We start from the raw sequence: 25,766 nt of genomic DNA, 5'->3' as shown, positions 1-25,766 counted from the left end.
GGCTCAGGTGGTGAGGTTGGTGGGCAGGGGTGGGGTGTGTGAGAACAGTGTTTGTTTGCAGTCCGAATGGCCCCGGGAAGAAGCTGTTTGTGTCTGGAGGTGTCGACCAGAGGGCAGTGGGCCAAACAGGTAGTGAGTGGGATTCAAGGGGTCACCTGTGAAGAGAGGCAGAGGGCAGCCAATGTTTTTTTTTGTTGTTGTTTTTTTTTTTTTGGGGGGGGGGGGGGGGGGGGGTGTTAATTACCCTCTGCTCATCCTTCCTGTTGTCAGTTGTGGCCACTGCGTACCAAACACCCAGATAGTTGGAGTCCACGCTCTCCACTGAGGACCAGTAGAAGGCTAGCAGGAGCTTCTGGTTCAGGTTATTCTTCCTTACGACGCGGAGTTATTTCAGCCGCTGCTGGACCTTCTTCTTTATCTTATGGTCGACGGAGATGTGAGTGCCCAGAAACCTAAAGATGGAGACAGAATCCAACCATTCTCCCTTTATAATAAGAGGGGAATGAACCTGTCTGTGCCTTATGAAGTCTATTATGAGTTCTTTTGTTTTAAAGACCGTCAGCTTCAGGTTACAGAAGCAAAACAGAATACATGTGTGTGAGTGAGAGGGAGGCAGGTAGAAAAAGGTGAATATGTAAGGAGAAAAGGTAGTGCAAGGTGGATAAATGCAAGGGGTCAACCATCAAAAGCAATGAACAGTGAAGTCGAGTTATTTTTCAAGTGATTTTTGAAGCTTGAAGAAGTTATTTTAATGGTTTTTTGTATTTTGTAAGCAAATACCAGCAGCATTTTTATAACGTAACAATAAAGGCTATTTATAACTTCAGCACCAACACTTTGTTTGCTCTGATAAAGTTTAAATAAAGAAGGATTGAAGAAGACACAGCATATTGAAAACATGTTTTATTCACACAATGCAAAACAACTTTGGATCTGTTGACATCATATTCCTGCTAAATGATATGATATAGTCAATGCATCTTTTTAAACACATTTGTATTTGGCATCAAACCTCTATTTTTATGTACACTTTTCTGTAACGAGAGAGAAAACTCGTTACTCGTGCAAACACCGAGTGTAACAGGGAGTGTATTCAATGCGAATATTTTTTACTTTTAGATTAGCAACCCAGACTCTAGCAGTTCATCCAGATGGTTTGTCACACTGGAGCAGCACTTCGGCACTTCAGTGTTTGTCATCTGTTTCAGTTTATTCCTCTTAATATCAGGATTCAAGATGCTGACCGCGTAAATCCAACCCCAGCATCTGATTCCCTTTATATCATCTCAGCGGTCTATTCTGTTCTGGTAAATGAACGGAGAACAAATCTTCCCTTGAACAATATTTATATTAGACAACTATTGGTTATGACTGCACGTCGAGTTTATGCATTCTACAAAGAAACACAGAAACGGCTAAATCAGTTGCCTTACACAAGCAGGGCTGCTGTTGCTGTAATGTATAATGGAATAAATTCACCCCTCTATATAAGAAAATACAGCCTTTAACTCTGTGTGGGGAAAACTAGTTTGTACAATTCAAACCTCTACGTCACTTCCCCAGCGCGTCTGCCTCCGCCTCTCCTTCTCTCACCCTCTCTTTCTCTCTCCTCATGGTTGCAATGGCCACAGCCTCATCAAAGCACATGCTGAGGGGACTGTTTCTGACTTCGGCCCTGTCCCTCCTCCCCTCTCTCTCCCGGCTATCTCCCCTGAGCTTTGGACTCTCTTTCTTCTCAGAGCCCTCGTCGCTCTGGTCTCCGTCCTTGTCCTGCTCTCCTGGGACTCTCAGCGTGTTGTCTCTCCCTCTGTCGCCATCTCTTCTCTCTCTTTGCTGCTGCTGCTGTCGGATGGTCAGGGCGGTGATTCTGCAGTGCTGCGGCTTCGGAGGCACCACCGGCACGGCTTTAACTTGGTAGATCTTCGGCTGTGAGGAGACCAGCGTGCTTCCAACACCCTCTAAGGGGCCGTCACTCTTCTCACTCTCTCTTCCCTCTTTCATATCAGAGCCCACCTCTTTAAATTGGTTATCTTCACTTGGCGCAGTTTCAAGTTGCTCATCGGCTGTCTGTTTACCATCGCTCTCATTCTCTGGCTGATCTGAAAACGCTTCTGCTGTGACATGTTCCTGAGAGTCTTCCTTGCTGGCCATCTTCTCGTGAGTTTCTCTCTGGGTCTCATCTTCGTTAAACTCTTGTTGCATTTCTAAACTTGTTGGCGCTCCTTCAGCCGTCTCAACTGGTTCACCGTCTATTTCTATCATACCTTCCGTCTTCTTCGCCTCCTCTTTGTCGTCTTCCACCATTTCCTTTGATCCGTGCTCTTCGTCCTGTTCATCTTTTACCAAATGTTCTTGCCCAACATCACCCTCCCTCTCAGACTGCGCCTTTTCCTCATCTTCTATCACTTCAGATACAATGTCCTCAAGTTCTTCCCAAATGTCATTGTGTGTCCCACAGATTTGGGTATCCTGCTCATTGCTACTGTCGTGTTCTCTGTCAGCTTTTCCCTCTGAGGTTTCTTCCCTCATTCTCTCGTCACTTTCCTCTATTTTCAGTACAAACTGTTCACACATGTCCTCCATTTCATTGCATATCACACCATTCTCCCCCTCCTTATTGTCTCTCTCTGTTGTACCCCCTCCATTACAGCTTCTGGTATGATTTGTTGATTCAGTTTCTTTCTGGTTCATCATTTCCTGAGATGGACAATCGCTGTGAGCAATTTCAACTACTTCCTTCACCTCCTCAACGCTCGTGCCAGCCACAGTGCTGGATTCGTCAGCGTCCTCGGTGACTGGCAGTGGAAACTCTGTACAGCAGGTTGTTGAGGATATTTCACTTTCAGTATCTTTCATAATATCCAGATGTTCCTCTGTTTCTCTGCTGCAGATAGTTAAGAGACAAAAATAGTTTAGATGCGTACAATATAAGTGAGACTTTAAGACATATTAACGTTTGTTTATAGAATTTTTTGAGCTCTAATTTTGAGCTTCTTCTTTAATATTTCTTCCTGATTTAATTAAACTTGTAGCAGTTTGTTCTTGTAGCATTTCTCAAGCTGATGACACAAAGTTTAATGTATCAAAAGAGAATTCCCCTCAGTTTGTTATGATTTTCTAATGGAGGGACGGGAAGGACATGTGGTGCTATCTGCCACACTGTACTTTTAATCTTTTTCCACCAGGGGGTGCACACAGGTTTCAGGCATTAGCCTTCAAATCATCCAAGTAGTGGCCACTGTGACCACACAACTTAACTACAGGATACTGGAAAACAAATCACCACAGCAAAACAAGAGTGAAGTGATTATAGTGTCTTTTGAAAAGTGTGCAGTTCGGTTTCTTCTCCAAAATCAGCCACAAAAACATAACTGACATGTAAACCTTTTCAAGTTTATATGTTAAGCATGCTAGCACTATTTACATCTTTCTCATTCATGTGGAATAACGTTTCTCATAAGTAAGGTCAAATAGCCTGTTCACTCTCCATTCTATTTCTGTTTGGCCTTCTCAAACTCCTGAGGGAAATATCTGGGTCATTACAGTCTAAAGGTTTCACCGGCTGACTGTTGTCTGGGTATATTCAGATTATTAGGTTGCTGGACCCAGTTGCAGAGAAAGATGAAAACAATAAGGCGAGTTTAAAATCAAAATAACGAACTGAAAGATGCTCAAACATCATATGTCAGACAGGTGGTGCAGAACCTGGTCACATTCTAATTAAACATCAAGCATTTAAGCTACAATCACACACACTGTTGTGGTTTTCTGACTCACTGTTAGTGTAAAATAACAGATAAAATAGTTGTTGTTGTGCTTTTTCTGTCTGCCAGTCAGGAAAGATTAAGACAAAAATGCACATGCATGGTAACTATAATGATAAATACTAAAATCTGAGATTGTAATCAGTTGTCACCTTTGCACGTCGTTTTCCAGCTGGTCTCCTTCCTGATGAACTTTAGTTTCCTCTTGTTTTTCTATCATCTCCTTTTCATCCAGTCCATTTTTATCTTCTCTGTCGTTCACTTCTACCTGCTCCCGCTCTCCCGTAGTTGTTTCTGTACATGCCGAATGTTCAGTTTTCAGTGACTGGCAGTCTCTTTCTTCAGAGCTCTCTATGTAATGCACAGAAACGCTATCATGAGGGGAACTTTCCTCTCCATCAGTTTCAGGTTCCAACCCAGAGATTGTGTTCAAAAAGAAATCCGGTGGAAGGCTTTTAACGAACATGCTCTCGTCTTCCTCGCTACTGTACTCGTTATCACCAATGTCATCCCCCATAGCCTCGTCTTCAGATGAAGACTCATCCGGTCCGTGGACAGGCGAGGTCATGTAAGGCAGGCTGAGGGATTTTGTGTGTCGACTGTGCAAGTCGAGACTGAGCGGTCTGTGTGGGTTTGACTCGCTGGGACTTTGAGGGCCTGGACGCAGGCGTGACTGTGGCTCTGGAGGACAAGGAGAAGTCTGAACTTGAGCCATTGATTCATACTCATCGTCTGAGTGACAAGGAGGTTCAACAGAGAACTCCTGCACCTATTGGGGAAAAAAGAGGAACCACATTAAAAAGCTTTCACAAATACAGCGTAATACTGCTCCTGTGCAAATAACCATTTTCTTCTGCAAACCTCCAACTTCTTATGTGCTAAGAAAGATTTGCAACCATAAAAAACACACCTGATAAGAGACACTGCAGTCCATATGGTCCATTCCACTGCAGTCCATTTGGTCCAGGAATTCAAAGTTGTCTTGAATGTAGCCAAACATATTCTGGTTGTCGCCTGCCACCTCTGTTGAGTTGAGAACATCAGAAGCATTGAACTCTCCATTATCTTCATGCTGAGTGTCCTCTGGCTGAAGCTCGGACGTCTCACTAACTTTCATTTCTGTCAATGAAACAACGATCATGAGTTAATGAGTTTCACGACTGAGTAAAATTCATTTGTTGCACTGTACTTGCAATAGTTTAATTCTAAGACAGCTGCAGAAAAACAAAGAGAAAAAACTAATTTCTGGGGAAAATACAAGCGTAAGATTATTGGGCTTATTTTTTGACTGATTCTCAAAATGTGCTTGGAGGAAATAAATAAAAACAAAAATGCTCAAGTATTTTAAAAGACTATAGTCAAAGGTTGGGGCAAAAAAGACTTAGAGCAGTTGAATGGATGTCATCCTTCAGATTACCCTAATGTGGTAATTTGCACAAAACACATACAGAAGTCAGATTGGCAAGTATTTGGTATTCCTGTTAAAGGGCACCATCGAAAAAGTTGAAGGTCAAACGTTTGACCCGTTTATGAAACTTAGCAGAACTGTTTGTGGAATTTTATATAAAACCACATTAAAACTCAGGGTTACATTACAAAAAGTCAACAAAGAGAAAAACCGCTAGTCCCCCTGGGAGTGTTTCCTCGATAGGTGCACCGGAGGTCTTGACTATTTGTACCAAATTTTAAAGAAATCTTTGTAGTAGCAGCTAAGACGTTTAAGTTTGAACCAGAAAATCAATAACTGATGTGCAAAACAGTTATTATTTGCAGTCCTTGTAAGAAAAAGTGGTCATTGTAATAAAAAAGTTCAAATTACCCATATATTCATCATCTTCAACATTTTGTTCAGCATTTTTGGCATCACCTTTGTTATCTTCTTCTGAGTTGGACAGGAGGCTTTTGGCTCGTTGTCTCTTAGGTTCATCTCCTTTCTCTTCTGCTCCTTTTTCCGTTTTCTCCTCAGCACCACCTGCTGCCACCGAATCCTCTGTCGTCTCCACGTCTTCTGCACTGCTTTTCTCCTTTTCACTTTTCACTTCCTCCTCCTCCTTCTTGGTTTCTTCCACATTCCATTCCATTACTCTGCTTACCTTTTTCGCTGCCTTTTCTGCTCCCGCCTTATCACCCCCGTTTTTGTCTCTACGTTGTATGATCCTGTCAGCTCCGCCCCCTTGAAGAACCCCTAAAGCCAGGTTAGAGGTGATATGTAGTGGCACAGTAACCATGGTGGGTCCTGTGATGTGCATGGCTGCTCTCCGACCAGCTTTAGTGGATATTCCTGGAGATCTGGACTGGACAGTATCATTGCCTGCTAATCCTAAACCTTCTGGATCAAGAGCTGTGTAGGTACCCTGTACGCCTGCACCACCGCTTACTAGCCCTGTTCCCCTGCGGTAGGTCACAGCATATTCACTGGCACCTAATCCACCTGAAGATACTGGGAGCTCAGAGACAGCCTGAGGGGTGGTAGTGACAAGGGGAGACATGCTGGTGGAAGGAGGGCGCTGGCCAGGACGCCTGGTACCTAAAAATATAATGACAAATAAGTTTAGCCTAAGTGAAAGGTAAAGTTGAGTCTAAATTTTGATATTATCTGCAAACAATAATTTGAATCAACAATGAATCCTCCAAGATTGACAGAATCAAGTTTATGCATGATTATCCATGTTGAAACACCCGACTGTGCACCTTGGGCACTGACTTGATCTCAACTAATTTCACTGGGCTGGACTGAACCATGACCTCTTGACTGTATTTGTGCTTTTGGTGCTTTTTGGAGTATTTTGAGCTTATCTAATGATGTGGCTTTCTTTTTGCTTACTTGTATTTTTAAAAAAAACCCACAAAAGGTCTGTGCTCCAGGTTTGACAAGTGAAAATCTAGTAAAGTATACTTTTCACCAGTGTGGCAAAATATTCTCACAGCAGTTTGTAAAATAATCGTGTTTTTCCTGTTCACAAATATCCCATTTCTATGTTCACATACTTATTCATTCTATTTGTATTTATATTAGAGGGGAGGTCTTGATGTGTTACATTTCTACCTTCTGTTTTTCAAACATGAGTTTGTGTATGTCTGATACCAACTTCATTCATGTATTTTCTGTTGTGTTTTCATTTACTCCAAACGATCTTATATGTAGGGATTTTTTCCAGGTACACAAAATCATTTCTCTTGTTTAAGTGGAGAAAAAGTCCACATTTGGAGACTTAGGGATTGGAGGTGCCAATGGGTATTTTAGGACATTTATTTTAACTGCTCTATTAAGAGTTTGTTAGAGATTTGTTAGTTCCACATGGTGTACGGTAGGTTAAATATTAACAACAGCAGTGACTCCAGACATGCTCATAAAAGTATGGCACAAGTTTGACTATCGCATGGACAAATGGCCTGCTCAAAGTGGAGCACTTTTGAACACTGTAAATTTTCAGAATCAGAATCACGTTTTTTGCAAAGCTTTTACACAAACGGGGAATTTGTCTTGGTGTCATTGATACAGAAACAGAATATGTAGTATTTACAGTATATATAATCTATATTTCTCTATATAAATACACTAAATAAGAATATATACTAAATGCCTACAGATGTTAGAATATAAATTAAAAATTAAATGAAGGTTATGGGTGGGGAGGCAAAATGTAGGTAGAACATGATGTGCAAAGCGCTGTTTTGTATGTAAAACCTTAATAATATTTTAAGATTTACCGCAAGTTTCTACGTCCATTACTTTAAAAAACATAGCCTCTCCAAACTGAATGATTCATTTTGATACACTCTGTACATTAGCTTCAAATTTACGCTAGCTCTCATGGGAAAAAACGAATCAGCTGGTGTCTATAAACGTTAATGGATTTTACATTTTGTCAGAGACTGGGTTAAATTCTAGCATTTTACTTTGTGTTACTTAAGATTAATTTGCATGTGTCACTCTTTGCATTGCACTGATGCAGTCTATAAATGTTTCTAGCTAGCCATTCTTGCTAGTGGTTGTAGTTAAACCGCTAGTAAATGTGGTCACTTCTTACTTCAAAATATGACTTGTAGTCACTGCTGGTAAAGTACTCTGAGACATCAGTAAGACTAGAAAAATTAAAAGCACTATATAAATACCAGCACAGTCCAAAAACTGCAATGGGGATGGCTTAATTGCTTCAAAGCGGGACTTTACGAAATGGCATGTAAAAGTGCTTTTTTCTTCAAGACATTAGAAAACAAACTCCATTCAACTCTATTGTGTGGTGATGGTGGAAGAAGTTCCCAGTCAGCTGTTCACTATCACCAGATGCATTTAAATGAAATTTTATCTACTCGTTTTCTTCTTATACGTAAGCACTGTGAGTTCACATTTTAACAAACCTCAGAGTCTTACAGCTTAATCAAATCAAACAAATTAAATCAACATTTCAAATTCTTTATAGAAGAGTTTATATCTAAATAAATATGAAATTCACTTACTTCTTAACATTTTTACTGCATTTAATTATTTTTCTAAGTAACAAATTCATCATTTTAATGTTTCAGAAGACGATACCTTCATTTGGATAGGATGGGGAGCTGAGGGAGTCCATGCTTCTTGCAGGTCTCAGAGCAGGCCTTTCTTTCTCTGGAGCTGAAAAAATATAAAAATTATTTCTAAGATAAGTGAGATAATATATAGAGAGAAGCTGTTGGAACTGATCTATGGGAGACTTAAAACTGATGTCCAAAACAGCAGCCAGCAGCAACAGTTTTCTAAAAGTACATTAATAAAATGTGCCAAAATACAAACAAATTATATTTACATTTTTAAATATTAATATTTAAAAATATGTGAGTTTGAATGTCATTTTAAATGTTGCTATTTCCTAAAAGTGAGAAGAAATTAGAAAACAAACCAAAGAGAATAAAGTTGTCAACACGCAAACCTGTTTATGGAAAAGGAGAAATTAACTTAGTAGGAATAAATGATGTGACTCATTTCTATGTGAAGGTTTTGTACCTTTGGTTGAAGGTTTGTGTTTTCGCCGTGGATCCGGGAATCGTCCTCCAATGTTAAAGATGGACATCCACTTCCTGCCTTTAAGGGATCCTTTCCTCCTGAGGCGAGCAAGACACGCACATTTGCAAGAAGTTTATATGAAAAGAAATGTTATTTTCTAACATACAAGCATCACTTGTTCATTCACCTGATACTCTAAAAAGTGTAAGCGACTAAGATTTTGTGTATAACGGACAGTAATGGTGACCCAGATAAAGAAATGGTTTACTCACTTGTCTGTGCCTTCAATGATGGCATGGTAAGGTCTTATGGGAAGTGGACCATCTCCTGGACTGATGTTCCCATAGCTACAAGCTGGGGTGGGAACAGGCCGGAATAAACATTCCTCCGTGTTGGGGAATGCTGATGGGGATGGGAGGGACTTCCTTCTCTCGTTTGATATGTCTGAAGAGGTCAGAGGAAAGATTTTAAGCTGTGGTACATAAGTTTATCGCCTTTCTCTGCACGTGAGTGTCTGTGGATGCACATCTGTGTTCTGACCTGCATCGGGAAACAGCTGAGGGACGTGTGTGAGAATGAACTCCACCACGATGGACTGGACCCTGACCTCCATGAAGGCCGCAGTGCCATTGAATCCTGTCGCTTCAATGTCTTTAGACCTTTTCATACAGATTGATAGATTGGTTTACTGATTGATTATCACAACTGCAAGACATGACTATGTGCTAAAGGAGAAGAAGGAATGGATGAAAACAACAGAAGAACAAAGTGAAGCAGAAAAGGAACAAGGAACAGGTAAGCAAAGGCAGCGGTGCACTATACAAGGTTATTGAATCGCATACAATATAAATTAAAATTACAGTAACTTTCAGCAGTTTATATATATAGTATTTTCCCTCAGAATGAAAGCAGGTAGTGTATCCCTCAGTTCACAAGAGCACATATCTGAGACACACTGATTTTTCATTAACACACCTGAGCAGGTTGGGGGCCCAGACAATGGCCAGGTTCCTGGAGTGCATGTTGGTTTCTGACGAATACGAGGCCATTCTGACAAGATGACGCATGAGAAACTCCAGAGTCCTGTAGGACACACATGATACATGATCAGCTTTTAAATCTGCAGCCTTGTTAGAAACAGTATTATTTTACACATCAACCACATAATAATCAGTATTATCATCTGTAAATGTGGGATTAATGGTGGTTTTCGTAAAGGAAATACTGTTATTGGTCAGTTCTTTACTTTTTAATTGGTAACTGTACTGGACTTTTGGACTGTGTGATCCAACTAAGTGAAGTATTTCAGCCATGTTGAACTGTAATGAGAGCCCAGGGTAGACCCAGGGCTCTCTTGGCTGGCTTTGGAATGCCTTGCATGCCCCTGGAGGACGAGGTGGTTAGGGAGAGAAGAGTGTCGGCATCTGTGCTTATGTTTCTACCCCACGATAATAGATGGATGATGGCGGACCAAAACCGTGCAGTTAGGTTCTGGTCTGCCAGTTCAGCCCATTTATATGTAATTAAGCAGCTTCACGGGGTCCAGTGTTATTATCTGTAAATGTACAGTTTTGTAATATTTTCCTACATGTCTTCCTCGTGGCAGTGAACTAAAATCTACATATAGAAGAATTTACTAAAGCCTACTAATCTCTGGTGAAGTAATAAAATTGAGCTGATCTGTTGTGATAGTTACTGGAGAGAAATAAAAGGAGATGCCCTCTGCTTGTGTGCAGAAATACAGGTTATTATATAGTAAAAGTGGCTGTCATTGGGATGCAGAGGGTTGTACCTGTAATGAGGTGCTGGTAGCTCTTTCAGGACATCACCGATCTTTACTAGCCTCTCCTCCTCTAGCTGGATGGCCACAGCTTCCTGTTAGGATATGTGTTATTTTCTGTTTTCATGCCTGTAGACCAGTCAAGGATTTTATTTTGTTTTTTTCGCATGTCTGAGATACTCACAGCAAATTTGTCATACAGCTGATATGTGAGCAGAGGGTTGGGCAGCTCTCTGAAATAAGCTTTACACAAAGAGCTGACACAGTGGATGTCCTGCAGGTACAAATCCTTGTTCAGTTCAGGATTTCCATCACTCTCAAACTCACCCCTGTTTTGAATGATAATAACATAATCGAATATCCATTAAAATATATGTGGATTATATTGTTTATTTACAGGTAAAGGTTGACCACACACAGACATTTTACCTGAGTTTCTGGATATTGGATGACACTCCAGACAACCTGTAGATCCCATCAACAATCCCATGATGCTCCACAAACTCACTGCAGCATCGCAGCACCAGTGGAACTGTGAAAGAAGACTCAAATGAATAACCTGGATATTGGCCTAATAAAAGCATGGAACATGTTCAATCTGTCATCTTTAGATACAAATATTTAGATGAAACTTTATTAATCCCTCGGGTTGCTTCCTAAGGGAAATTCTGGAAATTCGGTACATATACAGTCAATAAGTCTATCAAATCTATAATTTTATAACTAAAGCATACTGATGACTTTTGACTATGAAAATTTGCCCGGTTTCAATTGGTCCACGGATCTTATTGATAATGATCCTCTGACATCTAGAGGTTCATGCAGAGCATCAGGCATATGACTCAAAGACTCCTCGATCAAAACCTATGAAAGACTGTTGTAATGAATATAATTTCCAGGGTTAAAAACCTTTTTAAAAACTTATTTTAGGGTCAAAGTCACCACACCATTTATACTATATATATAAAACTTATATTGTGGTAGTTGAACAGGTTATTTTTAAGTACATTTCTGTAATACTGAGATTTGACAAATACAAACATGAAACTGATTTCAGCCACAGCTTTGTTGTTGTTTTGTCTTTGCTTATTGATAGTGAGAAAAATTAGCATACCAAACTATGACTGTGAACACAGCAAATATTCTGTCTGCTTAAAATAGTTATGTTTCCTTTGTCATTGTTGACATGTGGGCATTTAGCTTGAAGCACAGAAGTGCCAAAGACTACATGGATCCCTGAGAGGAATATTTCTGTTCTAAGGGTCACGGTTAAGTTGGCCAGGTGCACAGCAGATACCTTCCTCGTCCTTTCATCCCATTTATTGACATTATGTCCGATATTTTTTTGTTTATTTCATGTAAGTGGAAACATTACTGACAAGAAATGTGTTGCATCCCTGCTAAAATCTTAAAATACCAGAAAATAAAACAGAAGCTGAAGTGCAAAAATCATTGTTTCTCCAGTTATAGTACCACAAAAAAGTGTTTGCCCCCATCTGATTTCTTAGTTTGTTGCATATTTGTCACAGTTATATTTTATATGTTTCAGATTATCTAACATATTCTAATATTAGACAAAGACAACCTGAATAAATACAAAATGCAGCTTTTAAATTGTAATTTCATTGTTCAATTGTCCCCTAAGCCTCATAATTGGCTTTGCCACCCTTGGCAACAACAACTGCAATGAACATTTGTGATCACTGCAATGAGTTTTTCACTTTGCTCTGGAGGAATTTTGGCTCACTCATGTTTGCAGGATGAATTAATAAAGCCACACTGGAGGGTTTTCAAGCATGAATGGCCAGTTTAAGGTCATGCTAAAGAATATTTCACTATGACACTCCAACACCATTATTTTGGAGTTTTTTAAACCAATCAGAGGTGGACTTGCTGGTGTTTTGGATCACTGTCCTTCTTTTCAGCTCAACTCTGTTTGAGGTTTAGGGCATGAACTGTTGGCCAGACGTTCTCCTTGAGCATTTCTGGTAAAGAGATGGTTCCATCAGTTACAGAACGTCGTGCTGAAGCAGCAAAGCAGCCCCAGACCATCACACTATGCCCACTTATGACTGCTGGTCTGATGTTCTTCCAAAAAAGTCAACCTTTGTCTCATCAGTGCCAGAATACTTTCCCAAAAGTCTTTACCTTTTTTTTTTTTACTTACCCCCAAAGTAATTTGCCCTGCGATGTCCCACGCTTTGCCCACAATGAGTCAGTCGGGGTCACATTATAAAATGATTAAGACTTTTTCAAATGTTTGACTCAGCCTGGTGTGGTTTAACAAGCAAAGTCATAATCTGAACGTTGGCCTTCACGACTTGCCTATGCTTTTAAAAAAAGCATAGGCAAGCACTTTACTGCAGAGTGAGATGCTAAAGAGTTGAGAAACATGAGAAATATCCCATGAAATGTGCTTAATAGCAGGTTGCTTCAGTTTAGTAACACTTCTATGACATGTTTCATTTACATGGTATAAACGGTACTTCTGCTGATGTCTGACACCCATGTGTAAATGATTTATCTCTGCAGGATTGTGTTTAATGCAATGAAGAAAACTATGACAAGTGGAGAAAACAACAATAAGAGCAGGACATGTTTTCTAGTCAGGGTTGCTCACTTACCCTCTTGACCAGAGGTATTTAGATGCTCCAACAGATCACATCCAAACACCTTCTCTTTGTTGCCCCCTTTTCTTCGAACTCTCCTCATCTCTTCCTGTCTTCTCTTTTCACCTCACATTCAGACTGGTCCCCTCTACCCTGCTGGTGAAGGTCAGGTTCACTGACTGTCTGTTCTGGATGCGTTGACCAAAATGGTTAAAGTGACGATGACTCTGATAAAACGTTGCACATTTCAGAGGTTTGACTGTGCTGCTGTTGCTTCTGTTTCCTTTGCTTCAGTGCATGTTGTTAGGTGCAGCTTGTTTCCTCTGTGAGCTGCGCTGCATTGGGGCTGTCACGTAAAATCGAGCGTTAGGACATACTTTGTTGTGTCTTCCTCCCTGCAAAAGCAGAAATGATAACGGTTTCGTTGTGGATATAGCAGTTTCACGTTTTAACAATGAACAATCTCACAGTTAAAATCAAACAAACTGCACTGAACGCTCGCCTTGCATATGACGCCTTCACTTCCCCCTGATGCACTCAATTTATTTTCGAATGAAAGGCCACACCCTTGCATCTGTACTTCTCGTATTCACTGAAAAGAGCCCCTGAACGTTTCGCTCCAATCATGCTATAAGGTTTCTCTGAGGTGGTGGACCAACTTAAGCTTCTAATCTCCGCTCCTGCCTGAGGACTACGCTCACTACAGAGCCCGGTCTGTCCTCCCTGCCCTCATGTCAGGGCCATCGCGGCCCTGTTCTCATTTCAGCGGAAGTCGAGCACTGAACATATAGATTCACAGAGACGTTCAAACTCTCTCCCCACTCTCTCCATCTTCCTGACACCTGCCGCTACTCTCCTATCATCCACCACCCTCCCAATCGGTCCACGTTTTTGGAAAGACTTTAAATGTGATGAAACAAACAAATTAAAAAGCGAACACAAGTGTTCCTACCTTCACTCTGCATCGGCACACAAGTAGCAGCATAAAACGATGACGCAACAAACCACTAAACTTCCCCTGTTTAACTTCCTGAGTGTCTCTCCTTCTCTTGTGCTTTCTCTCTGTATTTGGCCCTCTGTTTCTCCGCCTCTGCTGAGTAGGGAAATCAGTTCATAGTATCTGTACAGTTCATCTATTTCCCTCACATGCGCTGCATTTGTCTCTCTGTGGGCCGACCTCCATCACCCTGACTGAAATAAGTAGATCTGAACGTACCTTAAAGATGAGGGATGAAATCTGATTACATTTTCTTCCATTTTAACAGTTTTACATCATTGCTACATATAAATATAAATATAAATATAAATATAAATATAAATATAAATATAAATATAAATATAAATATAAATATAAATATCAGTACCAGCAAAGTATCACATAGGGGCTCAAGAATTATCACCGGAGTTCCACACAGCTGTCATACAAAGATTCAGTATGTCAGTGAAATCATAAGATAAACTAAAGCTAGTCACACTGTGCCAATGAAGGAGAAGACAAACACATGAGCAAGAAAAGTAGTTCAGAAATGGTAAATGGCCTGTATTTATATAGTGCTTTACTAGTCCCTAAGGACCCCAAAGCGCTTTACATATCCAGTCATCCACCCATTCACACACACATTCACACACTGGTAATGGCAGCTACATTGTAGCCACAGCCACCCTGGGGCGCACTGACAGAGGCGAGGCTGCCAGACACTGGCGCCACCGGGCCCTCTGACCACCACCAGTAGGCAACGGGTGAAGTGTCTTGCCCAAGAACACAACGACCGAGACTGTCCAAGCTGGGGCTCGAACCTGCAACCTTCCGATTATAAGGCGAACTCCCAACTCTTGAGCCACAAAGAACACGAATGCACCACAAAGTAACAAAAGAGTCACAAAGCACTGCAGAGAAACATAAAAAGTCTAGTTGTTTGTGTGTGTGTGTGTGTGTGTGTGTGTGTGTGTGTGTGTGTGTGTGTGTGTGTGTGTCTACATTACACACTGTGTTGATGCTATTCTTGCAGTATCCTGTTATTTGAAATAAAGCCCTCAAAACATTATGTTTATGATGAGTTTCTGTGGACCTGCTGGGCTTTTTCCCTTTTACAGTTCATCACAGATGGTTTCTACTGTAAAAGGTTTAGTTGTAAGAATCCCTGTTAAAGCAGATAAGTGTGGAATACTTATCACACCTGATTGTTCTCCGACTGTTTTTCTCTATAGATGGTTTACCTTCCTTTACTTATTTGCATCTCTGAGCTACAGTTTTGTAACTTCCTGTATTTTAATATGCTCCATTGCTTCTTCAGCTGTTATCGTGCAATTTTCTTGTTGTATCATCTCTAACAAATTGGCACAACATAGTCACCACTTATAATTCACTCTTAGGTCATAAGTAATGGGTTTTATATCAGTGCTTTATGCAGTGTTTTAACAATAACCTTAAATTTGCCAGGTTGTGCACTTGATTAATATTGCACATGTAATTGTTGGAAAATCTTTTAGTTAGTCTTGTGGATTTTGAGGTTTTGTATTTGCCAGTAGGTTATTGAGCCAGTACTCTGCAAGGCATTCCCAAAATTTATGAAGGCTGTAACTAAGAAATTACAAAGTGGTGGAGTACAAGAAGGACCTGGATTCACCCATCAGAGCTGGGACAGGCTCCAACCCCACTGCCACCCTGAACTTGATAACCAGAAGAAAATGGATGGATTGTTATTTCTTTTTGCTTTTTGTTTTCTTGCAACTTGGTCATTTTTATGGGGGGGGGGTTAGTGTATATTTGCTGGTTTAGCCTCAGTTTAAGACTGTGTGTTTTATTTAAAAAACAATCTATTAATATTATCTAAATTTGATTTCTTATGTTTCTTTTCTTCTTGCCTCCTCAAGATTTTGTCTTCGTCGTGGAATTCCCCATTTAGTTACTTTCTGTTTTGTTTTGTTTTCTTAGTCATTAGTTAAACTTGTTTTGTTTTTGTTCTAATTAGTTTCAGTTGCATCTTGTTTACCCTGGTGTTTCTATTATACCTACTCATGTGGGTTTACATAACCCCTCCTTTGTCTCTGTTAGCCTGCCTTTGTGTGTTCCTGCATCATTCACGCCATGATAGTTTTTATTTATTTATTTATTTTTACCTTAATTGCATAACTTTTTTCAGAATAATTTTATGTGATGATTAGACTATAGAGAAAAACCAGCATACAGGACAAATTAAAGGAAAAACAAGGAAAAGTGTGTTAGTAAGGTGCTGGGCCCCCGCATGCCCACTGATTGACTGTACAAGTCTCATGAACTCTACTGGACAATCATCATTCTTCCAAAAGATAGTATATAAAGACCAGTATAATCCTCACCATCCTATAAGAGTTGATTACAGGGTGAAGCCGATCACTCATAACAACTTAATGCTTATTTGCAGTGAGCTGTTTCATCTAAGGTGGAGTGTCTCGAAGTTTGGACGAAAACTTAGGGATAAAACCTGGACAGAGAGTGGTTTATATTAGTAACTGTAACCCAGTGTTAATGATGTTTTTCTTTCTCTCTTTTTTTGTTATCATAATTTTTTCACTGCTTAAATTGTCTGTTACATTTCTTATGGCTTTCTTTCTTTCTTTCTTTTCAGATGTGTTCATAAATGCTACAGGAAGGTTAAGTCTCTTCTTAGAATAATAGTATTGAAACAGCAGAAAAATGCTCCTTTGGCCATATCAGCCATGCTACGCACACTGAAACTACAGAGAAAGGAGGAGCTTCTTTCCTTGTGGCTTTTGCGGCCCAATCACTTTAATCTTTGCACAAAATGGGCATGACAACCTAAACCATGCCTAAAAACGAACCCTCCAAAATGTAAAAGTCATATTACACATGTAATATGTCAGACATCTGTATCTCGCAAAAAAGTCAGTTGTTGTACGTACAGTTAAGTCCATATCTGGCTGTTTATAAAGGTAGTAGCTAGGTTACAGCATATTGTAATTGGAGTTACACATAAATAATAAATAATCATAATAAATGATTATTATTAAAACAAATAATAATCAGTCACCCGCAATCACACCTGCTACACGCGCAGTGCGCTTGTATGTAATAATTACGGTAATAGCACAACGTCACTTGTGGCTGCAAGTGAGTTTGGTGTGTCGTTTAAGTACTTCCTGTAATGGTGGAAACTACATTTTTAAACACGCACAGACGCATTTATCAGCTTGTTGTTTTTTGCATGAATTTTCTAGGAGGATTCAGTCGTGACCGTCTGTCTGGATCACAGAGGTACTAAAAACAAGCGTCCCTCTAGCATACGCGGAAGAACCTGCAGATACTTCTGCCGCTGTGCTTCGGTGATGGATGCACTGCTCTAATACTTTCACACAGATTCACACACAGCACGCGTAGACGTGTGCAGCTTAAAACGTTTATTTGTGCTGTAACAAGGAGCCGAAACCAGTGCGAGATGGAGAGCTGCGACTTCCAGAGTCAGCTGCTGTCCGTCATGGAAGTCCTGGCCAAGGCGGCTGTAGCTGAGATAAACCGGCGTGTGGACCAGAGCTGCACGGTGCTCAGGCTGGAGGTGAGCCAGAGCCGGCGGGACATCGACCTGCTGAAGAGCAAGTGTGAGGTGATGGAGGCAGAGCTGAGGAAGAGCCGGATGAGGGCCAGGAGAAAAGGTGGGGACACCTGCCTGAGAGATGCTGAGGAGTCACGTCTTTGTTGTTTATAACTGACAGTTTTGTGTGATCTTCTCTCTTAGTGTTTAACAATCCATCAGCGGGGAGATTCTCTCCTCTGGTCAAAGTAGTTCTCAACAAAGAAACTCAGAGCTCACATTGGGACACACCGGTGGAAGCTCAGGCTCCAGATCAACCCCAGCAGGTAGGATACGGCTATTATACCAGTGCACCATATTATCCCATTCATAGAAGTTCCAGAAGTGAGAGTGAGAGACAGAGCCTTTAACTAGAAGAGCCCAATCCCCTTGTGGAACCAGCTCCCAGACTGGGTTCAGTTCAATTCAATTCAATTCAGTTTTATTTATACAGCGCCAAATCACAACAACCGTTGCCTCAATGTGCTTTATATTATAAGGTAGACCCTACAATAATATATACAGAGAAAAACCCAACAAGCATATGACCCCCTATGAATGGCAACAGTGGGAAGGAAAAACTCAATTTTAACAGGAAGAAACCTCTGGCAGAACCAGGCTCAGCGAGGAACCAGTTGCTTTAAGGGAGTTTTTTTTTTTTTAAACCTATATCCTTAAGATAGAAACACGGGAAAGTAAATTAGAATATATGTAATAATTATTTTATATTGACTCGTAAGTACAAAACTTTATAACTTTGTGATGTTAACCTTATTTAACCTCATTGTAGATGGGCTAGAGCTCTACTAGCACAACTTGCATATAAGCACTGATGCATTTGCTTGACCACGCAGTGCATGTGTCATCTTATTTAAGCACTAACCCTGAGCCTGCTGTTGCAGTGTGCTGAGGCCGTGGAGCTTGCTAATGGGCCTGATCACATACGGATCAAAGAGGAGTGTGCAGAAGAGGATATGTGGAAAAATGATGCAGAGGACAGACCGAGTGAGTCCACACCTTTAATAGTGAAGAAATAAAACAATGTGATGTTTAAGAGGGACTTTTCGTTCAAGCACAAGGAATACTTCACTTTACTCAGATAAGCTGTAAAGGTAAATAAATGCACTGTTTATATACAGGTCATAAGATGAGAAGCCTGAGTCTGAGTACAAATTAATATGTATGTGTGCTAATGTGCACCAGAGCTGATGCTACACACATGGTTCAGTTTACAGACAAATTATTGTCTAGGTTTGCAGTTTAACAGCATTGCACTGAATTCAAAGCCCAGGATATGATCTGATAAGAATTACAACTATAAATTAATTTCAAATGAGCCAAATTGTTATTTGCCGACTATAAATCAGGGATGTCAAACTCAGAGGCCAAGTGGGTCAGACCAGTGAAACTTCCCTTTCTATTGGTGCAAAGAGGTTTAACTGCCCATTTAATCCCTGAGATATCACAATATGAGGAAAAAGAAGCACAACTTTACCTTTACTTTCAATATATGATAAAGAAATGCTGCTCTGCTTAATAAAATAAATCTATCAGCTTGACTCTGGGATTGAGTTGCAAGAAATAAATGTGTAAAATTATCATTGTTCAGACTGTCCTGTAGTTATAAAGCAGAAAGTTTTTGTCCACATTTATGTGTTTTACTGTGGAAAAAAAACAGGAGATTTTCTCTAATTTAATAGTTTAATTATTACTTAATTACATTGGTGTAATATGGATAGCCACAGGGAAGAGCTTTAATAGTAGGGCAAGCTGTCAAATTTATGAAAATACAGAAATATATGAAAATAAATATGAAAAATTTACACCCTCCTTTACATTTTCCAAAGCTGTCCAGTGGGGTGACTCTGGAGACTTGGCCTTATGTTTGACACCTTTGCTCTAAACGATTAAAGGTTTTATTAAAGGCATCTCTCTGGTAATGTGCTCTCTTTAGTCTCTGGAGCCGAGCATCAGCCGTATTTCGACACAACAAAACCTGCCCAAGGCGACAGCTTTGCGGAGCTTTACCACTCGGCTGAAAACCCGGCCCTCTCTGAAGATCTGGTTTCCCAAGTAGACGGCTACAGCATTTTCCCAGAACAGCAGCTGAACAGCGGCCAAAATGATATCGAACTCGTAGTGAAACACGAGAAAGAGGAAGAGGCGGATGAGGACGCAGCTCCACTCGGTTCAGCCCACACGTTTGTGACAGAGACAGCTGAGGGGCAGCTGTGGCCATCCAGCGTGTGCAGAGACACGGGGGACTCAGGTGTCCCGTACACCGGGCAGCAGTTTGAGCAGATTCCTGCTGCATTTGCATCTTCAGCCCTGTTGCATTTGGAGGATGTGGCACCCAGAGTTCACTCTGTTGGGAAATTTAATTCTGTTGTGCTGAGTTCCGCACGAGTGAAAAGACGAGGCAGAAGTTTGGGATGTAAGAGGCCACAGTCAGAGGAAGGACAAAACTCTGCATCTCAGATTAACTCCACAGATCCCACCTTGATTCCTCAACAGTTACAGAGCTGTACTCAAACGAGTAATCCAGACGAGGGCCGGACTGGGCCGAACCCCGCAGGCCCCTTCGCCACACACAGAGTTGGAGGCAGTTTGAGCCTGGCGAGGAGGATGAGGACGCCCTGGAGGTCCGGGCTCGGCGAGAAGCGGTTCAACTGCACGTACTGCGACAAAAGCTTCACCAGGTTCAGCCAGCTCAAAGAGCACCTGAGGAGTCACACGGGCGAGAAGCCGTTCAGCTGCATGCAGTGCGGCCGGAGCTTCACCAAACAGTGCAACCTCATCAGACACGCGGTGGTCCACAGCGGGGAGAAGCCCTACGAGTGCTCGCTGTGCGGGAAGTGCTTCACCCAGCGCTCTAGCCTCAAGTCTCATCAGAAAACAGCACACTTATAATGTTTATTTTATACAACCGCTGCCCGTGTGGAGAACTTAATAATTGGTTTTGTTTTTGTGATGTTACATATACACATAATTTTAGACTGAGTGGTACAGAATTATAAAACTACAGTCAAGTTTATGGCCCGGCTAATGTGTTTCCATCAGGCGCCACACAGGCTGCATGGAAAAGATGGATTGTGGAAAGTTGTTATTAAGTGTTTTATCTTTTTATGTTTTTTTGTTTTTTTTAGCCAGCTGTGGTGAGTAAAGGGTGGAAATAAACTCATCAACTCCTCAAACATGCCCCGTATAACACATCTGTTTTACTCCAACTAGGAACAAATTTATTCAGTGAGACATAAACTCAGTGTTTATGAAATGTTTATTGAGGTCACAAACCGAGTAAAACTGAGTTCTTTTTTTTATAGTCGCCCTCTACTGGCTTTTAAAAAGAATGCAGGTTTAAAGCACTTCTCCAATGGCTTAAAATTCAGACCTGAAGCATATGTCAATCTTTCATATACAGTCTGTGATCAGACTGCAGAACTAATGCTAGCTTCAGTCCTTTTAATCACTGGTTTCAAATCACCTTAAAGACTCATGAAACGTAGCTTTATGTGTTAATCCATCAGCCTTAATGAGAGGCTAATGAAAAGCTAAAGAGGCTTTCTACCTGCCATTCTTCTCTCTTCATCTTCAACCGTGTTGTTGTTCCTAAATTACCAATTTCATATTCATTGCCTTTGTTATTACATGTAACTTATGTTAATTTAATCCTGATAAGTTTTTCCCTGCGGAGCCCAAACTGCAAATTTGAAAAGTAAATAAAGTTGCTCTGCATTTGAACTTGGTCCTTGAACACATCTTTGAACACATCTCAGCCCTATCAGAGATTAGATCGGTGTCTGGTGTTTCCATTAAACATCAAAGTTACTTGTGCTGGAGGTAAATCAAAGAAGTACCAAAAAACTGATGGGCCGTCAGGGGGTAGAAGAAGAGATTGTCTGGCTCTAACAAAAGCAGTAATCCCTGCACCCCCCTCCCCTCCCATTTTGTTGTTTTTACATTTTCAAGCACAATGTCAGTGTTTTTATAAGCTGGAAATCATTTGATTATAAATTAGGTATGTTTTAAATAACTTCTTACAACTGCAAACTAAAGTAGGAACTGTGGTATGTTTAAACCTCTAGGTTACATTTTTACAAACAGTCAATCGAGGATTAAGTTTGATTTGAATTTTATTGAATGTTACTGGTCATAAAACAGAAAGGCGACCTCTGCAGGCCGTACCCCGCCTCCCACCCTGTGAAGCTGGGATAAGTCTCTCGGCCTATGACCCTGAACTGGATAACCTGCAGATGGACGGCTGTTACAATAAATACATTTCAGTAAACTGAAAGAAATGTAACCAGATTAGACTTGAAGGATTTTGGAAAGTGTCAGAACTGCTTTATTTAAATATATGACTCGTGAGAATTAAACTAACCATCTTTTGGCATCGCTTGTCTTCAGTCTCCGGGCATGGAAATCAAATTGGGAAGTTTCATTTATTTTAGAAACAGATCTCGCTTAGGATGGTGCAGTGGTCAGCACGAATGTCTCACAACAAGAAGGTTCCTGGGTTTGAATCTGTCTAGAGTTTCAATGTTCCCATGCTGCCCGTGTAGCTTCAGGTACTCTAGCTTCCTCCTCCAACTCAGTGATGCTTGTTAGGGTTATTGGTGATTATAAACCGATTAAAGACTGACTGGTTGACCTTTTCTGAAAGCTAAAATAGGCTCTGGAATCTGAAGTGTGAGTTCTGAGGGTGACGGGAGTCATCCTGAAGTAAGACAAGAAAAACTCAGGCAAACTTGTTATTCAATCAGAAAAACAAAAAACATCTTAATCTGTATTCAACAAGGCAAGTACCACAAACATTTTACACAAATATACAAAGGTAAGACATTACTTTTTTCAATATAAATATGAAATTAGATCTTTTATCCTGTAAAACTGTGATAAAAGTTGCATAGAGGAGTAGTGATAGGACAGGACTCTATATATCACTCTATGTGTGCATTTTAGTTCTTATTAGAGGGATCAGACTGAGATCAGCAGAACGCAACAAAAGCCACACAAAGGAAAAAATATCGGCGTTGATGTTCAACACTATGAATCTAATCTTTATGAGCCATTTAGTTTGTACACAGAGCTGTTCGGATAGACATTTACAAGGATTTTAATACTCATTAAGGTGGAGATGGAAAAACTAAAGACGACTGATTCAAATCAGACATTCAGTGGAGTGTCAAGTACAACAAGTCACAGGGTCTCATAGTTCATTAAACAAAGCGAACCAAATGTTAGCAGCTTTAAAAAAATCTGTACTGTACGCTGTAATTATTCAGTTTTACCAAATAACAACTGCATTTATTTGCGGCACTTCCTGTTGCCTAAATGTTTTCCCTCCACTAGAGCAGAAAGTCACCATGAAAGACTTTGAAACTCCAGGTTATGATGTTAAACTGGAAAACATATTTACACCCAATCATCAACTGAGTCCTTTAAGTAAAGTGATTTCAGTATCAGCAATGTTAAAACAATACCACCATGAAAAGTTTCTGACAACGCACAAATCTGTAAGGACTGTTTGATAACACTGTTTGTATGACTTACAGTAATCCTGTTTTTTTTTTAATAAGTCTGACGTAAGACCCGTCTTTCTATAGTTTACCAACATTTGCTACAATTATCAACCTTAAAGTGGATTTAATTATGCTTCAGTAGCTTCATCCTGTAATACTTAATCAGAAGAGTAAAGTGGGAAGCAGGTTGTTACTTCAAACCCATCACACACTGGATGGTTCGTCTGCTAGTAGAAGCACTCAAATATTATGGACGGATTATTTAATATTATTATTTTATCTTCTTTTTTCCCTTCTTTTTTTTTTTTTTTTTTTTTTTTTTAAATCAGTGGTGAGACTTGGCAAACTCAGAAGTGATAAATTTTTGGAGTACGTACAAATCTAGATGCAGGAATTTTTGGAAGGATTTATCACCAGCGAGAGATGGCGAAAAACTGGAAACTTTGCATCAAAACTTTACATGATCAAAACTGGGAGACAGAGTTGTGATATATTTTTGAGATGTATATGAAGCTAGATCCAGATATCCTTCTGAATCCAGGGATAATTCAGTGCATAGCGTGGAAGGATTTTCAGCCTTTGTCGTGGTATGATCTCAGATTTGGCTTTTTATTTAAGTTTTGCTCTTTAAAATTTGCATCGTGTGGCTTTAAACTTGTCTTGAGTTGGAACACATCCAAGTAAATAACCTGTGTTTTGGCTTGCTTCTTTTTTGGAGGGACTGTTTTGGAAATCTGGCCTGACAGATGTACAAGACATTTATTACAATATCTATGTTTGCCTACAGAGGGTAGAAATAAAAAATGCTTAGACTGGCTGGCTTTCGTTTGACTAGTTTATCTCTCCTCTTTTTTCTGTACTTTAAAGTTAGCGGGCTAAAAAATGTCAAAAGAACAAGAAATGTTCCTGAAAGATTTCAGTCGCCTGACACCAGGTTGTTTTTTTAAATTGGCAGGAATGAGCAGTGAGGAACCACCCTTTTCCCAATTTCACAGAGAAATCACTGACAAACCCTTAACTCTGTCACCCTTTTTCTCCTGGGGGAGAGATTAAACATCGGTCTCGTGAGTGCTTTTAGGCACGTTCTCATCTGAATATCAGCGTACGGTCTTGTAAATCTGATGCGGGGGTTTTTGATTCAGTATAAGCATTTGTTTCTCAATGAACACAAAAAGTATCAAAACCTAAACACAACACAATGGCTCTTCAATACCTCTCCTCATAGACAAAACACTGACTAGAGGAAAAAGAAAAAAATCTACATCTCACAATATTAAATACAAACAACCTTTTCAGAAAAATAATCTCTATGCAGAGGGTCCGTTGTGTTGATAAAAAGCTTTTTGTGCTATTGCTGACTTTCACACCTGGGTGGAAACTTTGAACAATAATTATTTATCCAAATCAAGTGTGCTTGATTGAGTCAACAGGTGATACATTCACTTGAAAGATCACAATCAAGTGATTTTTCCTTTTATCTTTTATTCTCCAAAAAAATTTGAAATGTGTCCAGTCTACTTTTAAAAGCCGTTTTCGGCTGCCTCTGTGGAGTCAGAGTCCTCCCCGCTTTCTTTTCCACCACCTCAGTGTGTTGACGCATTTTGCGCGGGTGCATTACATTGGGCATGTGTTTGTCCCCCGTTCCCATTCCTGCTCGTCCTCCGGGCTGCTCGAGCAGTCCATGGCCTCTCCACTGTCTCTCTCACTGCTGGGGATCATCGGAGACCAGCTCTCCCTTAACGAGTCCTCCTTACTTCCCTCTACCTCCCCGTCGTCCTCCCCTCTTCTCTGCCCGCAGTAGGGTGGGATTTCAACCACGACATATTTCTTCGTCCAGCTGCTCAGCGCCACCTTTTGCCGGATGTCATTTCCCATTTGGCCTGCATCAGACCGTGAGTTAGTACCTGTGAGAAAAAAAAAAAAAAAAGCCGAAAGAGTAAGGATAAAAGGTTACAACAAAAAGACTGCTGTACTTGTAAATTATGTTGAATTTAACTCTTTGTAGCTACAATTTACAGATGTCCATTAATGTATCATATATAGGTAATCATAAAGTTACTGTTTTGTAAAAAGGACAGCAACAAAAATAGTCTGTGTGTGTGTCTGTGTGTGTGTGTCTGTCACATCCTTCATCCAAGCAGCATCAAACTCAGCAGTGCACTTAACTCGGGCTCCTGATAATTCATCAAACCAAATCTGAAGTAGTTTGGATGCAGTGTTGTTGATCAGATGAACACAGATTTCTCACACTATGAGTAGGACACACATGTTGATCTATGGCTAAACTTAAACTTGTGTAAATAGGGTAAATCGGTGACACTAAGTCATGGAAAGCTACTATCAATTACATGGCTGCTCTATTTGACTGCCACTGGAATTTCCTGTCCGACATTCAAAGTGCATTATTATTTTGAGATCATAAAGGACGACTTTAATAAGGTCACACACGGCGTCTGCAGACAAATATTGCCAGTTATTCATCACCCTCATGCTTATCATTTAAACCATGCAAGTTTCCAAACTTTAGCTACTAATTATG

The 25,766-nt window shown here is 40.3% G+C and overlaps 3 protein-coding genes across 5 annotated transcripts in view; 1 reads left to right on the top strand and 2 right to left on the bottom strand.

Annotated features, from left to right (window-relative positions):
- Nucleotides 1-957: 957 nt before the first annotated feature.
- LOC308383632 (uncharacterized protein) lies at nt 958-14,101 on the bottom strand. Of its 2 annotated transcripts, XM_080861676.1 has the most exons (14): nt 14,090-14,101; nt 13,153-13,532; nt 10,958-11,060; nt 10,713-10,857; nt 10,541-10,623; nt 9,724-9,831; nt 9,289-9,407; nt 9,021-9,192; nt 8,749-8,846; nt 8,302-8,379; nt 5,584-6,291; nt 4,675-4,883; nt 3,917-4,533; nt 958-2,884 (listed from the first exon to the last, which is right to left on the bottom strand). In XM_080861676.1, the coding sequence occupies exons 2-14, from the start codon at nt 13,238-13,240 to the stop codon at nt 1,552-1,554; spliced, it is 3,861 nt and encodes a 1,286-aa protein (XP_080717802.1). In that variant the 5' UTR covers nt 13,241-13,532; nt 14,090-14,101; the 3' UTR covers nt 958-1,551. The 2 variants fall into 2 exon arrangements, with proteins under 2 accessions (XP_080717802.1, XP_080717803.1); XM_080861677.1 differs by lacking the exons at nt 13,153-13,532; nt 14,090-14,101 and having other exon boundaries at nt 10,713-10,802.
- A 3,153-nt stretch (nt 14,102-17,254) lies between these two features.
- LOC308412632 (uncharacterized protein) lies at nt 17,255-21,425 on the top strand. The gene is made up of 5 exons (XM_080907139.1): nt 17,255-17,392; nt 17,555-17,787; nt 17,871-17,992; nt 18,608-18,710; nt 19,660-21,425. The coding sequence occupies exons 1-5, from the start codon at nt 17,283-17,285 to the stop codon at nt 20,613-20,615; spliced, it is 1,524 nt and encodes a 507-aa protein (XP_080763265.1). The 5' UTR covers nt 17,255-17,282; the 3' UTR covers nt 20,616-21,425.
- A 1,313-nt stretch (nt 21,426-22,738) lies between these two features.
- The window catches only part of tesk2 (testis associated actin remodelling kinase 2), a 36,398-nt gene continuing 33,370 nt past the window's right edge, over nt 22,739-25,766 (bottom strand). For both annotated transcript variants that reach the window (XM_080907137.1, XM_080907138.1), the window contains exon 14: nt 22,739-25,131. In XM_080907137.1, coding sequence (XP_080763263.1) covers nt 24,842-25,131 — 290 coding nt within the window. In that variant the 3' untranslated portion in view covers nt 22,739-24,841. The remainder of the gene's footprint in view (nt 25,132-25,766) is intronic.

This window comes from Rhamphochromis sp. 'chilingali' (genome assembly GCF_963969265.1).
Source record: "Rhamphochromis sp. 'chilingali' genome assembly, chromosome: 16".
Lineage (NCBI taxonomy): Eukaryota > Metazoa > Chordata > Actinopteri > Cichliformes > Cichlidae > Rhamphochromis > Rhamphochromis sp. 'chilingali'.
Note: the sequence above shows the minus strand (reverse complement) of the source record. Positions and strands in the feature narration are given on the sequence as shown.

Bases quoted from the DNA above. Each gene is read 5' to 3' on its own strand.
- LOC308383632 (XM_080861676.1), bottom strand. From the start codon at position 13,240: ATGAGGAGAGTTCGAAGAAAAGGGGGCAACAAAGAGAAGGTGTTTGGA. The intron at 8,847-9,020 runs GTGAGTAAACCA...TGCTCGCCTCAG, and splicing joins ATCATTGAAGGCACAGACAA to GAGGAAAGGATCCCTTAAAG. The intron at 6,292-8,301 runs GTATCGTCTTCT...TTATATTTTTAG, and splicing joins CCCATCCTATCCAAATGAAG to GTACCAGGCGTCCTGGCCAG.
- LOC308412632 (XM_080907139.1), top strand. From the start codon at position 17,283: ATGGTGGAAACTACATTTTTAAACACGCACAGACGCATTTATCAGCTT. The intron at 17,788-17,870 runs GTGGGGACACCT...CTTCTCTCTTAG, and splicing joins GATGAGGGCCAGGAGAAAAG to TGTTTAACAATCCATCAGCG. The intron at 17,993-18,607 runs GTAGGATACGGC...CTGCTGTTGCAG, and splicing joins CTCCAGATCAACCCCAGCAG to TGTGCTGAGGCCGTGGAGCT.